This window comes from Hydra viridissima, unplaced genomic scaffold (assembly GCF_058129835.1).
Source record: "Hydra viridissima isolate aposymbiotic clone 2 unplaced genomic scaffold, HvirCarnegie_v1 scaffold_1, whole genome shotgun sequence".
Classification (NCBI taxonomy): Eukaryota; Metazoa; Cnidaria; class Hydrozoa; order Anthoathecata; family Hydridae; genus Hydra; species Hydra viridissima.
This window is the reverse complement of record NW_028324300.1, coordinates 32834740-32849668: the sequence shown is the minus strand read 5'-3', so window position 1 is coordinate 32849668 and position 14929 is coordinate 32834740. Positions and strand designations below refer to the sequence as shown.

The following is a 14929-nucleotide window of genomic DNA, read 5'->3' as shown; positions in this document are numbered from 1 at the left end:
ATTAGTTTTAATTTAAACAAAAAAACCTAAATCCCAGTCATTAATTCATTTCTTAAATGATTAAGAGATGTCGTTTAAAATAATTAAACTTCAAATAAATTTTAAAAAACAATGCACTTCTTTAACCATACTGATTTTTTAAAGTTATTAATCTTTTTCTAGCAAAATTTAAACTTTTGCAGTGAAGGAAATTGAATATCCAACTCCATGTTTAAAAAAGACCTTTCTGACTTGTCATCATGATAGTTCAAAAAAATAATATTTGTATGAAACATCCAAATACTGCGCAATTTGAAATAGTTCTTCACCAAATCCTTTTGAAAAAACTCAATTCTGGCTTTAAACCAAACATTTTTCTAGATCCTTATAAAGCTCTATTTTTATAAATCTCGATTTAAAGAAGGCTTTTTTATTTGAAGGCTTTGAAGAGTTAAACATATTATCTGATTCGAATCAGTTTCCCCAACTATGCCAGAAAAAAAAATTACAACATTGTGAGAAATATTTACACAAGGAACTAAATATTTCATAAATAGAAATACAGTGCAAATAAATCTCTAAAAGCTTGCTTTAATGAGTCCGAGATTTGTCCATTTTGTTGTGTACAAATGGTATGTAATCTGTTTGAGTTTGTAAATACATTCAAAATGACGAAACACATAACGATTTACTTTCAAAAACTGTATATTCAGTAGGAAACAGGAAGTATATGCTTTCTTAATGTAACAAGTGAAAAAGAGCCTCTTGTTGATCACTTCAATGAGATTTGTTTTTGAATGAGAGAAAGATTTTGAAAATAATAAATTTGATGATATTTCAAGTATAATGACATCCGGCTAGCGGATCTAAGATTTAATATTAGCGAGAGAGCGATGTACAATTTCGTGAAGTAAATAAATTTGTTAAGAAAAAGTATTGCTAATCTTTACAGCTAAAGAAAATAAACTAAAAGAATAAACCTATAATTAATCTTTTTTTAAATATACTATGAACAGTTGTAAACCAAAAAATAAAATACTTTGAGTTAACGAATTCCGAAGTTTTTCAATGTAAAATAATTTTAAACTATCTATATATATTGTTTCATAACTTGATGATCAGAATTTCTCTCCTAAATCATAAAAGAAAACAGAAACCAGTTTTTTTTTTGTTTCGAAAAACCAGTTAAAAATTTATCAAGTTTATTATGAGCCGTTCAAAATTTTGTGCTGGAATTCTTTGATTAGTAATCGAATAAATTAATGCACAATACTTAACAGAATTCTGAAAGTTATATAATTTTTAAAATAAACGCTTAATCTCGTGCGCAAATACTTGAACATTGTTTTATGTGCAACCAACTGTGGCTTGCTTGACATTGTTTTGGAAATATACGCAAACTTTTTAAAAAAAGCTGGTCAGATTTATCAAAAATTGCTTAAATTATTCCAAACCTTCATGATACTCCAAAGTTGCTTCAAAAAAAGCATGTGACACAATGTGACTCAATTGCTTTAAAAATGTACTTTTAAAATGCTTCTTGTTTTCTTGTTGTTTTCAATCTTTTCTCGAGGTAAACAGCAAATTATATAAACTTATAGAATACTTTCATTTCAAAATATTGGCGTTGTAATTGAGTCTTACGTTAAAGTACGATTAAAACTGATTGTCTTTTGCTCAGGTGAGGTGATTTTGGCAGAGCTTGTGAGTAAAGATGAATGCGGAATAAATATCGATGAAGATAAAGCAGGTGACATTTAAAACACTTAAAACGTTCATTTTTTACTATTATAGTTTTATAAATACAATTAGTATTGTTACATTATGATAAATCACCGCTACCACAATTAAATCCTGATGAATAGAATTTGTTGAAACAAATAATGTCATTTCAATAATGCATATATTTAGAAAGCAAAAGGGTTTCTTTCACATGCTGAACATTACATAACATTAGTCTCTTTTTTTTTTTATGCTATGAAGGAAATCCAGTACCTTGCTAATCAAAGTGCAAATGATCATCTTCAGCAGCACGAATTTAAGATTGCTGTGCTAGAAAGAGCACAATTTACTGCATCGGCTTGACAATGAAAGTAATATAAGACCGTCCAACGAAGTATTTCAAAATTAAAGCCTAGTGTAAATAAGAACGCAAATCTTTTAGAGCGTTTTAAGCAGAGTAATTTCTGTACGCTTAATATTAATTTCCTGATGACTTTGCTATTAAAAAAAGACTTTATTGGGCGAAACTAAAGATATGTTGCAATTATGAATGCTATCAAAGATTCACTAATTTAAATAATATTCAATGGAAAATCATCATGGTCAAGCGTGTGAGGAACTATTTAGACTTTCCCTGAGACACTAAAGAGTCACTTTTTGAACTTGATAATATTTTTAACATCTGACTGCGAATCAATGCATTTTACAAAATACACTCTCTTTTTATACACTTTTACAATCGCGTCATTTTCACACATTTAATGCAATAACACTTACATACATTAACACCTACATACATTAGCACCTATAAACATTAACACCTTCACTCATTAGCACCTACAAAACATTAACACCTTCGCACACGCTAATTACATCTAGAAGACTTTATTCACGACAAGCGTATGAAGGTGCTATCAATTGAAATTTTTACCGTTTTATATAGAAAAGTATCTGGAGGAATCATGAATTATTTCATTCAAATCTGATTTCTAACATCAAGAACTAACATTTTGTACTAAAATATAGGCTTTAAATAGGCCAAGGCCTACTTAAATACGTGACCATGGTTGAGCGTTTTGAATATATCATACATGTCAAAATGGCGGCCCATAGTGAATGTTTCTCTTACTGATTATAAATATTCTTAATATTAAATAAAATGATAGCATTAAACAATACTCTTAACATTAAATAAAGTTATTAATTGAAAGATCAAATGAAGAGAAATATCTCAATCATTCAGTCGTTATTCAAAAAGGGAGACCCATTTAAATCATAAAATTCATTAGCTTCGATATTCTCTTGTAAAAATATAGCCTAAAGAGATTGTTTTTTATATTCTTCTCAAAAATTCTAGGGCTAGTTGCACCAAAATGTCCGCGAATGATTGGCCGCAACCTGTAATGTTAATATAGTTATCGTTAGTAATTTGATTTCATATTATTCCTGAATATGGACGGAGAAAAGATGGGTTTGAAGAACATAGTTAAAATAGTTCCAGTTGTAGGCCCTGAATTTAGATTTTAAAACCTTTTGCAAAATGTTTTCATTTTGTTAAAGTTAATATTTTAAAGAGATTGCATCAAAAACGTTTTGATGCAATCTCTTTAAAAAAGTTTTTTTTTTGCTTTGAAGCAATAAACGAATTATTGATTTCAATAATGATGTGGTTCTTAATAAATTTCAAAAATCCCATGGGTCATTATTCCGGATAGTCACTTGTTATGAAACTGAAAGTCTTTTATCCGAGAATCCGAGAAAAACTGATTTCAAAACCTTTCCTAATGATAGAAAGGGGAAGCGGTTGAGAGATGCTTTAGGAGATCACACTAGAATAGTTCAAGTTATCGGCCCTGAATTTAGATTTTAAAACCTTTTGCAAAATGTTTTCAATTTGTTAAAGTTAATATTTTAAAGAGATTGCATCAAAAACTTTAAGTTTTTTTTTTATTTTGGATAAGTTTAATTTTTTTTTAGTTTTGCTGTCATCGCATAATCAGTACAGAAAAATTCATAACGTTTCGTTCGTGCAGTGGGATGAAAGACTAGCAGAAAGTGCCCTGGAGTGGGCTTACAACCTTTCTAAATACGGACTCATGAAGTTCTCTCCACAGACATTAGATTACAGCGAAAACATTTTTAAAAGTGAAATCTACGATCAATTTACTTTGTTAAACGTCGTCAATCACTGGTAAAATGTTTAGACAGTTTAGTTCGATAACCTGTTATTTTTTATATTTCTGGTGACAGAAAAATCCAAGCAACTAATGTATTACAAAGTGCCACCACTATTAAAACATAAACGGCCACTCAACATTTTGACGTCTTTGCTTTTCTTTCCGTTTTTAAAATAAAAGAAAAAGAAATATGTTTCTGAAGATAAATGCAGTTTGAATATTTTGTCGTTACAAGTTAAATACAGCTTAAAAAACTCTGTGTTATTACTTGATAGGTATAACACTGGTGAGAACAACACTAATCGTGCAAATGCTCACGTGAAGGCTAGCGCTTTCACTCAGATAGTTGGGGATGATGTAAAATATGTAGGATGTGGAACCTGTCGTAATAACACAAAGCAGCTCATTTTTGTGGTTTGTAGATACCGTCCAAATGCAAATGTTGGTGATTATTCTCAACACGTTCGCCCATCATTTGAAAATGAGGTAAACCAGGTAAGCGTGTTATTGAGTCTTATTACTAATTTTAGCCTCTTATTATAAACAAATAAAATTGTCAAATAGTAAATGAGAATTTCTCTCTTGCAGCAGAAATCAAACGTTTTTGTTAAAAGCGAGTGTAAAAATCTTGTTGAAAAAGCTGAAAACGGTAAATAAATGCATTTTAAATATTCTATCATTGTTGCCCTAGCAATTAATGTTAATATCACTATAGCCACAACCACTAAAGCCATAATTATCATCATAATTTCTAGAAACATAATCATGATCATCCTAATCATAACGATGATCCGTTGATGACCTTTATAATAACCATGATCATTATGATAATGATCATGATCAAGATCATCATCATCATCATCATCATCATCATCATCATCATCATCATCATCATCATCATCATCATCATCATCATCATCATCATCATCATCATCATCATCATCATCATCATCATTATCCGAAGGAAACACCATCAGCAGCAGCATCGCAGTTAAACTTTTTTTAGCCATTTTAGAAGCACATAACACTTACAGAAAGAAACATAACGTTGCACTCTTAAAATGGGACAGAGAACTCGCCGCAAGTGCGGAGGATTGGGCTTATAGCGTAGCAACTCAAAACCAAATGCAATTTTCTCCACAATCTATGGTTTTTAGTGAAAATATATATAAGTATAGTCCAACGGATGACTTATTTGAACAAATAAACGCCGTTGATTATTGGTTAGGTTTATTTCTTGTTTCTTAGTTATTTGTTTATTTCAGCTTTTAAATCTATTTAAAGTTTAAAGTTCGCTTAAACAAAAAAAAAATCGAAACTATATCAAAAAAATAAACGTTTTAAGAAAATGGCAATTTAAACTTGCTTTCATCTAAAGGATGTTTAGTTAACATCGAAACTTGTTTGTAGGTATAATACTGGAAGAAACTACAGATACACATCGAGAGTAGATCGACAGGCTGGCGCTTTTACTCAAATTGTGTGGGACGATGTCAGGCTCTTAGGCTGCGGGAGTTGTCAAAACAAGTTTACACAACTGGCATACGTTGTTTGCAGATATAAGCCACGTGCAAACATTGGGGATTATTCTCGACACGTCAGACCAATACCAAGTAACTATAACCAATCAGGTTTCAAATATAAAAAATATATATAAAAAAGGAGTAGTTTAAATATTAATTTAGCTTTACTACAAAATATAACCTTACTTAACAAAAGTCCAAGAGTTGAACTCTTGACCAAATGACAGTTTATAACCATTTAACAGTTTTTAATGAAGCTGTTTTAACTTAAACACAAAGGTACCAAGCGCACTAGGTACTCACGTGAGCTAGATTGTTTAAAAACTTTTAAGTTTTAGGGGTTCCAAAAAAAATAATAACAAACTGATTGTTAAACTAAGCACGTGGTGCTGAATAAACGGTGCTAATAGGTTCTGGAAAGTTCATTTTGTGACGTTTCTGATTGTACTAATTTATATTAAGCATCGGCGTTACCGCACCGTCGGTAAAAATGCGTAAAAATGCGTAAATTTGCGTAAAATGCGTAAAAATGCGTAAATTTGCGTAAAATGCGTAAAATGCGTAAATTTGCGTAAATTTGCGTAAATTTGCGTAAAAATGCGTAAATCTGCGTAAAAAGCGTAAAAATGCGTAAAAATGCGTAATTACCGCGGTAATTTTGCGTAAAAATGCGTAATACGCAATTTTACCGCATTTATCACTTTTTACCGCATTTATCACTTTTTACCGTTTTTATCAATTTTTACCGCTTTTTATCACGATTTACCGCATTTTATCACAAATTACCTCTTTTTTTGCTGATTACCAAAAAACTTAAAAAAGATACTTTAAATTGCTTTTTGTATTTCTATTAGTAAATATTACATTTACAGTTTTAAACAAACAAGTTATTGATAAAAAATTAATCATCAGATATATCATCATCTGTCTCTAATAAAATGTTTGCAAGCTCAGATGCTCTGTACTTTTTTTTCTCATTCCCCTTCCAATTCGACTTCATTATATTACCTAATTTTGCTTTTTTGATTCTACTTTGATTGTGCTGGAGTGTCATTGGAATAAACAAAGAGACACTTTGAGTTTGGTCTTTACCTTGAGTCACTTCATACCCTTCTTGTTGAGCTAGAGTCCTTTGACTCTCTTGAGTATCTAACTGTAGCTGTTGTTGCTTATTAGGTTCAGGACCAGTTTGAGTATCTGATAAAGTTGGAGAAGCCTTTTCAAGTGCACCTCTTTTTTTAGTTTCAGTTTGACTATGTGATTTTCCCTGTTGGTGAGTCTTCTTAGTTGGTGGTGTGACATGTGGTAATTCATACGGCTCTTCTTCGCAAGTTTTTTCCCAATCGTTGAGGTTAGAAGGAACCCTTGTGTAATTTTGACTCACAAAAACTAACATGCTAGTGTTTTCTGGTTTTACATTATGTCTAAAATCAGTAACTGTCCTACCTCCTACTGAAAACATTCTTTCTGATGAAGCAGAAGTCACAGGTATAGCCAAGTAACTTCTAGCCAGACCAGCTAGCAAAGGTAACTCATTTTTATTTTGCTTCCACCATTCTATAGCATCCACATCCCTTTCAGGTAAGGCCATAGTCTGATACTTTTCAAATTCAAGCATCAAGGGTGGCTTGAGCTTTGATTGGCTAGGCTGTGAAGTCCCAGGGCGATGCGCTGAAACCTGCCTCCTGTCTTTCAAAAACTCAAGGTCCACTGGATCCATAGTTTCGTCAAGATCTGATGTTTCTAGTGAAGTATGATCATCAACCAATGACTCGCAGAACTGGATTGTGGTTGGGTGATTGTCAACCAATTCCTTGATGGCGGCTTCCCTCCCTTCCTCACTGTTTGCAATATTTTTGAGTGTATATCCTCTATAATATGGGTGCAGAAGTGAACCCACATTATAGTATTTGACTCCAACGCCATAATTAGGTAAACCCTTCTCAAATTCTTTCATGAAGTTGTGTAGGCACTCTGCAACTTGAGGGTCACGCTCTTCAATGTCATTTATGGTTCTTTTGCAAAGCAAGTGGAGATTTAATATGTCTTTTTGAACTTTATGCATAGTCACTAGATTTTCAGAAGACCAGGAATCAGAGCATCGCTTACATTCTGCCAGAAATGGTAAAATGTTGTAAATACTAATAAACTCTAACTCATCCGGAATCAAACTTTGAAGATCTGGTTTGTTTAGAGTTTCTAGAGCAACCAGTAAACCAGCCTTCAATCTGAGGATTGACTTAAGCATCATAAAGTTAGAATTCCATCTTGTTACAATTGGCTGAATGATCTTTACTGGTTCTATATTTGCTTCCACGCACGCTTTCTTGATGTCCTGCCAGTCTAATGAACTTTGGTGGGTCCTTTGAGCAAGTCCTTTACATTTCTTAATTATACCATTGATTCCTTCTGATTTTTCTACAGCCTTTGTTAAACAAGTGTTGAGCAGATGATCGGCACAGGTTAGATGATCACTGATCTCTTTGCTTTCCGTGATTGCTTTCTTCATGTTGGCTGCAGCATCAGTAACACCCACTTTGTAAAGGTCTTCCCTCTGAAGACCAGGAAATTGAGAAATCATGTGGTCTATTCCTTATGCAAGCAAAACCCCTGTATGTCTCCCAATAAAGTTTTGGCAATCCAAAGATAAGTTTTTGAGTTCAAAGTCTTTGGTAACATAATGCAATGTAAGGGAGACGAAGGGATCACCATTTCTTGCAGTCCATCCATCTGTAGTGAAAGCTGCCATTTCGCAATGCGGGATGTCTCTCTCAATTTGCATTTTTACATCACGTCTTAGATTGCGATAAATCATTGGTAGCTTGAATTTGGATAAGGTGGTTGGACTTTTTAGGTTGGCTTGTGGACAAAGATAATTCAGCAGCATTTTGAAGCCAGCAGTTTCAATAACGTGAAACGGGAGGTTAGAGAGAACTAGTGAAAGGGTTAGGATGGTATCAAATTCCAACTGTTGAGCACTTTGTGAAGGCCACTTTATTGTTTCAGTAAAGTCGTCCATTTTTGTTTGGTGACTTGATGATGCATCATGTGGGAGGTTATCAAGCCTTTTGTTTTTATTAATAGGACCAAAATATCTTCTTATGGTACTGGACTTATCAGCCTCTGCCTGAGCATTCCTCTTTTCTTGAAATTTCTTCTCTTTATTTTCGTTATCGACTTTTTGCATCTGGTAAAAAGATAGCGGATTGCAGGATCTGAAATAAAATAGTGGAATTATATATGTTTAAAAGGATGCGAATTACAATGTTTCAGTAGTAGATAGTTCATAAAAAATAAATACATGAACCACAAGACACGTTAGTGTTTTTTTAAAAATTCTAAATAATTTTTTTTTTATCATGTTGCATTTTACCATGGACATATAAGAAATGGACGTGCAACCTATTGTTTTTTTTGCGAACCATGCTCGTTGCGCATAGTTAGAAATCTTTTGTTTTAAGCAATAGAAATTAAATTATATTAAAGTCTGTCGGATTTAACGAAAATTTTTGGACTCGTCTAACCAGTCATTTCAACTTCCTCTCATTTATTAAAGATAACAGCAAAAGAACCAAGTTTTAAGCTTAATTTTATATAGATAGACATTCTTAATACCTTAAGAAATAACGCGGACAATGAAAAGAAATTGAGATCATTTGCTTGACTACCTTAGTACATGTATAACTTGAGATAAAATAAATAATACAAAAATCAAATTGTTTTGTAGCTACCTAGAGCACAATGGTTTCATGTCTAGGGAATTACTCCATCTATTATATTGCTGTAGACATCCAGTTTATGAATATTATAGAATTTTCTATTTTTATGTTTAACAACAGAAATATATACAGTAAAGGATAAATAACTTATACATAAAATGAATGTAAATACAATAAAGAAAAAAATAATTTGTCACAGTTTTAAAGAATTTAGCAAAGTCAATTTATGGCAAACCGCAAGAATAACTAAGTATTTAATATTAACATAAAATGATTTACCAGCTATATATAAACTAATTTTTATTTGACAAAAACAAATGGGTTATTATGAGCTTATTATGACAATTGAAATAATATATGAAATATGAAAAGCGAAAACATGAAATATCTGACCGCATTTTGCAAGATAATTATAAATTTGAATAACTTTTTAAAAGGTTATGCTTTATCAAATGAATTATAAAAAAGTCTATAAGAAAATACACCTACTAAAAAAATAATGCATTAAGGAATATAAATTATGGAGCTTATAAAGTAGCCGAGGCAAAAAATGGCGACATGTCGGAAAAAATACTAAAAAAATACACAAAATTAAGGCTGGTGAATGAAGGACCAAGGAGTTGAATGAAACCAGATCTTAATAAAAAATTTAATTTAAGTTTTTTTATACTTCGCTATACTTTTTTTAGTCATTTTAAAATTATCCATACAGATCTATTTTATCATTGACAGACTTTGTTTACACGAAAAAAGTTCCCAAATTTACAAATATTTATCTTGAAAAAATGATGAAAATCTGTTCGTGCCGACAACTAATTTCCTTTACCTTGGTGTAATTTGTTTAGTAATTTGTCAACGCGTGAAGTAGTTACTTTATCCTGAAGTACAGTCTTATTAAACAAATGCTATAAAAGTTTAAACTAATACCACGTGATCAGAGGTTCTGTTTTTAAACTGTGGGCAGCCATTTTAATAGATTTTTTTGTTGACTGGTGAAAATTTAGAGTTAGGGCCTCTTTATATGGAAAGCGGGCTGGCTCGGCAAACGAGCCAGCCCGTTTACCGAGATCTCGACGTTGTCCTTATTTCAACTTAATTTTATTTTGCGTTTATATGAATAAACAAACTAGCCCGGATCGCTATCCGGGCCAGCTCGTTTATTCATATAAACGCAAAACTTTTCGAAGCCAGTTTTGGCCTCTCAAGAAGGCGGCGGATACAACGAACGGCTATATGAAAATTAAGAAACTAATGATAATCAAATTTTATATCTTAAGCTCAAATATTGATAAGTTTCAAATAAAAATCTATTTTTTTGTTTAGCATAAGACTTTTTCATAAAAATAACGGAATGTTACATAATTACATAAACTTCAAGTATAAATATTTTTTTATTTAACAAAACATATTCTTACAATAGCTTGTTGTATGTTAACTTTCTGCTTTTCGTTTTTTAGAATAAATATGAGCCCATAATTATGAAAGTGGTCTAAGTCATATTTCTTATTTCGAGATATTTAATGATTCGCATTTGAATAAATTAAAAATTCCGTATAACGTTGTAATTACAACTACTTTTTAAAGGTTCATTTTTGACGATATCGTAAAAATTACATTGAATATATTTAGTTTAAAATCATGTCGTGTGAAATAAGTGATAAATTCATTTTTTTTAAATTTTGACTTAGACCACTTTCATAATTATGGGCACATATGATAAAATACAGATTCTCAGTAAAACTAAGTAGGAGTTTTAATTTTAGTTTGTTTCAATTTAGTTTGTTTAATAGTAGTGAAGAAAAAGTATTTGTTTACTTGTGCAGAAATCTCAAATTTAAAATAATTAGCATTTGCAATATAACTTACGTACCTTTTAGTTTTTAACTACCCAATGCTTGTGCTAGAAGCAGGGGCCTGTACAGGAATTTTTTTGGATAAGTCGCAATTTTAACCCCTTCCCAAAAATGTTAAATTTTAGCATCCCCCCCCCTTCCTCATTGAGAAACGCATATATCAGGTAAGACGGCTTAGTGTATGTACAAACGTAAGTCCGAATTTAATTTTTAGTGTTTAAAACCCTTACTTTCTTTTTATATTGTTCAAAATGCAAGTAATTAAAAAGATACACAGCTTTGTATAAAACAATTGGGGATGTCCATTGATATATTTTAATATATGCTTGTTGTTAACTGTAGTCTTCTCCTCCTGATGATAAATATCAAAAGTATTTGACTAAAACTTTACTAAGGGTGTAATTGAAATGGAAGTCCGGAATTTGTTCTCTAAGAAATAATAACTTTTATTTTTTTTAAATTAACAAAAGAAAATATTTAAAAAATGAAGTACTTTATAACTTAATAAAAAAGGTATGTCCATTCAAGTTTTTTATTAATTTGTTTAAGTCAAAAATTAAAACAACCTCCGTTTAATATATAAATCGTTTTTTAATAAACTTTAGACCGTTCTCGATTTGAAAAGCGCTATAATAAAATACCAAATCGTAAATCTAACTGTTATCCCGGATTAATAACTTCTTACCATCCGTTCGAACAATTAACCTTGTATAGTTTGCTTAATTATTGCTTTAGTTTGCTATAATTATTCGCTCTGTTTGCTTTTATCTACCGACGCATCATATTTATTCAAAATATTGAAGTTGTGAAAAAATATATAAAGATACATATTTTGGGTATGTCCAGCGACGTAGCAGACATCCCCTAGACACGCCCTGAGAAGGTTAGTAGCACAACTGCATGTTGCGTTATTGAAAATATAAAATTTGTCAAAATTGTAGGTAGACACCACTGCCGCTTACCATTCAGTTGTGTTATCAACCTTCTAGCACACTGTATTGGGTAACTAAGAACTAAAAGGTACATAAGTTATACATAAATATTAATTTAATCGTAAATTGCACATAAAAAAATTATATCGAATATTTTGAACTTTAACATTTAAATTAACAATTTCTTTAATTGTCTAATTTTTTTAAAATCATTTCATTTCTATAAACTTTTTAAAAATTTGTTTCATTGTCTTGTTTTTCTTTCAAAACTGTTTAATTATTTTCTTTCATATTACAATAGTCTTATTAGATGTACATCGGTTCACCGCTAAGAGCTCTGATCGCCACCATCTTGGAAGGCCAATTTTTGCTTCAATATTTTTTCGAAAACAACAATAGAATACGCTATCTAGTTATATTTTGAGATCAGTGGTTTAAAATATACTAAACTATAGTAAGAGTAAAACACTTACTTTAAATGAGCTTTAACTCCACTGGTGCTACCTTGAGACAGCTTAATCACTTTTTTGCACTTATTGCACTCAGCAAATCCTGATTTTCTGCCAGAGCCAGAGATGTTATCCTCTTCTCTGTCTAGCTTGGTAAAATAATTCCAAAGAGACATTGTTTCTTGAAGATGGTTTGATTCGGTAGTGATTTTGGTATACTAATCAGATCACTGAAGAACTTTGAGGTTGTTAGTCTTTCTTGACTTTTGTCAAGCTTATATAGGAGACTAATTTAATTTTAGAGGGTAATTAATTATTTAACAACTATCTGACTTGATAAAAACAAAGTAATTTTTTACCATAATAATTACCGCTTATACAAACTTTTATCACAATTTACCGAAATTACCGATTTTTACCGCTTTTACGCAGTTTTACCGTATTTACGCAATTTTACCGTTTTTACGCATTTTTACGCATTTTACGCATTTTTACGCATTTTTACCGATTTTACGCATTTTTACGCAATTTTACCGTCTTCTGTTACAAGAAAGCGTAAAAATGCGTAATACGCATTTTTACCGCATACGGTAAAAGTGCGTAATACACATTTTTACCGCACTGCGGTAAAAATGCCTATTACGCGTTTTACCGCATTTTACCGCATTTTACCGAAATTTTTTTACCGCCGGTGCGGTAACGCCGATGCTTAATTTATATATACTAACAATCCATTTTATAAACAGCAGGAAAAAAATAGTTGGGATGCTGTTCTTGAACAATTCGAGTTAAATTTTGAATTGTTTCATTTGTGGTGATTTGGCTGATTTTTATTCTTTGCTCCTTACAGAAAACTCTACTCAAAACGAATCATTTGCTGGAGTTGAACTTTTAAACGCGATAGATGTCATGGGTAAGTTAGTCTACATGTCCTTAAGTTACTTTTTAAACTGTTGAAGCAACGTTTCTCAAATACTTTACGTAGGAGCATTTCAGTTCGCGCATAACTTAATACGCGTTAAATATCACGGTGTCAACGGATTAAAGTGGAATGAAGATTTAGCAAAAGGGGCCGAAAATTGGTCAAAAAAGCTTTGTCATTACAACCAAATAATGTCTTCTCCTATCACAAAAGAGTATGGTGAAAACATATATAAATGCACGGAATGTACAACTGCAGCTGCTGCAAACGAAGCAATTCGCTATTGGTAAGTGAAAGCAATGATAAAAAAAAAGTGAGACTTTTAGAATATTAGCGAGTAAGATTGTTCGAGTGAAGAAAAATCTGTGAGTAAGGGTGTTCGAGTGAAGAAAAACCTGCGAGTAGGGCTTGTTAAGTGAGCTTCGAGTTTGTATAAATAAAAACTTTCTCGGGTTTTCTTGCTTTTTTAAATTCTACTTTTGTTTTATCTTTATTTAACTTTTAGGTACGCAACAATAAAAGAGTACTCATTTGACGATCATATTATCCATAAGATAAATTACCAAGCATACGAATTTACTCAAATCGTATGGAAAGAAACCGAGTATCTAGGTTGTGGGATATCTTTAAACAAGAAGCTGGAAATATCTGTTGTTGTTTGTAGATACAAACCACGAGGAAATATTGGCTCGATAGAAAACTTTAAAAAAAACGTGAATCCCCCTAAGTCTCTTTTAGATGAAATGACGCTTATAAAATCTCCGATCTTTGGCAAAGGTAAGATTTTTATTCCGATTGTTGCACTCTCCTATTTACAAATGTGAAATTCTGTTATTTTTCATTCAAAAATAAAAAGTAAAAGTTAAATATTAATAATAAAAGTCAAAATTTTCACAAGTTTTTAATCGAATCTTTTGAAAATTTAGATAATCAGTTTAAAAACTACTCAGTTGTATTGTTGATGATCTTCTTCGCAGTCATTTTGTAAATTGTTGCTAATTCAACGTTTTTCATCGTGTGCGTTTTTCATTGTGTTGCGTTTTTCACCGTGTTGCGTTTTTCTTCATGTTGTGTTCAAAAGATATTCCTTCCAAAACTTTTCTAATAAAAATTAAATTAATATACTTTTCTTTTATATAAAATATTGACTTTATGTATAAAAAAAATACCTGCTTAATGAATTACGCTCTGACCATTCTCAAAATAACGATGCTCTTTATGACCGCTTGTAGAGGTTTAAACTCTGAGTGTAAAGCTTCACCATTACTTTCAGTAAACCTTTTTATTCTCAATATTCTTTCAGTTTTTTTGTTTGTATTAAAGCATGTTTCTCCAAGAACTTTAGTAAGTAGCGATTGCATCCTTTGCGAAGTTAATTTTTATATTTTTTATAGGTCGTGACAAAGATATACCTTCCCTTAAAGAGTTGGATCAAAAACAAAAATTTCCTTAAATAAAAACCAATCAACCTACCAATCAACCAATCCAAAATGCATCAACTTTGAATGACATGCTCCTGCTGCCATACTAAAAAGACTAATAGTGTAAATAATTTTTTAGTTAACTGTTATAATTGTAGCAATTCTAAAGGCTGCAAATTAATCTTAATGTTTTTTAAAAATCATTCAAAAATATAAATCAGTTGCCGAAAAA

At 31.3% G+C, this 14929-nt stretch overlaps 1 protein-coding gene across 6 annotated transcripts; it reads left to right on the top strand.

Annotated features, from left to right (window-relative positions):
* Positions 1 to 1323: 1323 nt before the first annotated feature.
* LOC149894600 (uncharacterized) lies at positions 1324 to 14929 on the top strand. 6 transcript variants are annotated; one of them, XM_090088202.1, is made up of 11 exons: positions 1324 to 1552; positions 1661 to 1729; positions 3679 to 3892; positions 4154 to 4373; positions 4467 to 4527; positions 4885 to 5101; positions 5289 to 5509; positions 13205 to 13267; positions 13340 to 13562; positions 13782 to 14053; positions 14671 to 14929. In XM_090088202.1, the coding sequence occupies exons 1-11, from the start codon at positions 1513 to 1515 to the stop codon at positions 14727 to 14729; spliced, it is 1659 nt and encodes a 552-aa protein (XP_089944328.1). In that variant the 5' UTR covers positions 1324 to 1512; the 3' UTR covers positions 14730 to 14929. The 6 variants fall into 6 exon arrangements, with proteins under 6 accessions (XP_089944328.1, XP_089944341.1, XP_089944333.1 ...); XM_090088215.1 differs by having other exon boundaries at positions 1365 to 1552; positions 4470 to 4527; positions 4894 to 5101; XM_090088207.1 differs by having other exon boundaries at positions 1365 to 1552; positions 4470 to 4527.

Bases quoted from the DNA above. Each gene is read 5' to 3' on its own strand.
- LOC149894600 (XM_090088202.1), top strand. From the start codon at position 1,513: ATGCTTCTTGTTTTCTTGTTGTTTTCAATCTTTTCTCGAG. The intron at 4,528-4,884 runs GTAAATAAATGC...AACTTTTTTTAG, and splicing joins TGTTGAAAAAGCTGAAAACG to CCATTTTAGAAGCACATAAC. The intron at 5,102-5,288 runs GTTAGGTTTATT...ACTTGTTTGTAG, and splicing joins ATAAACGCCGTTGATTATTG to GTATAATACTGGAAGAAACT.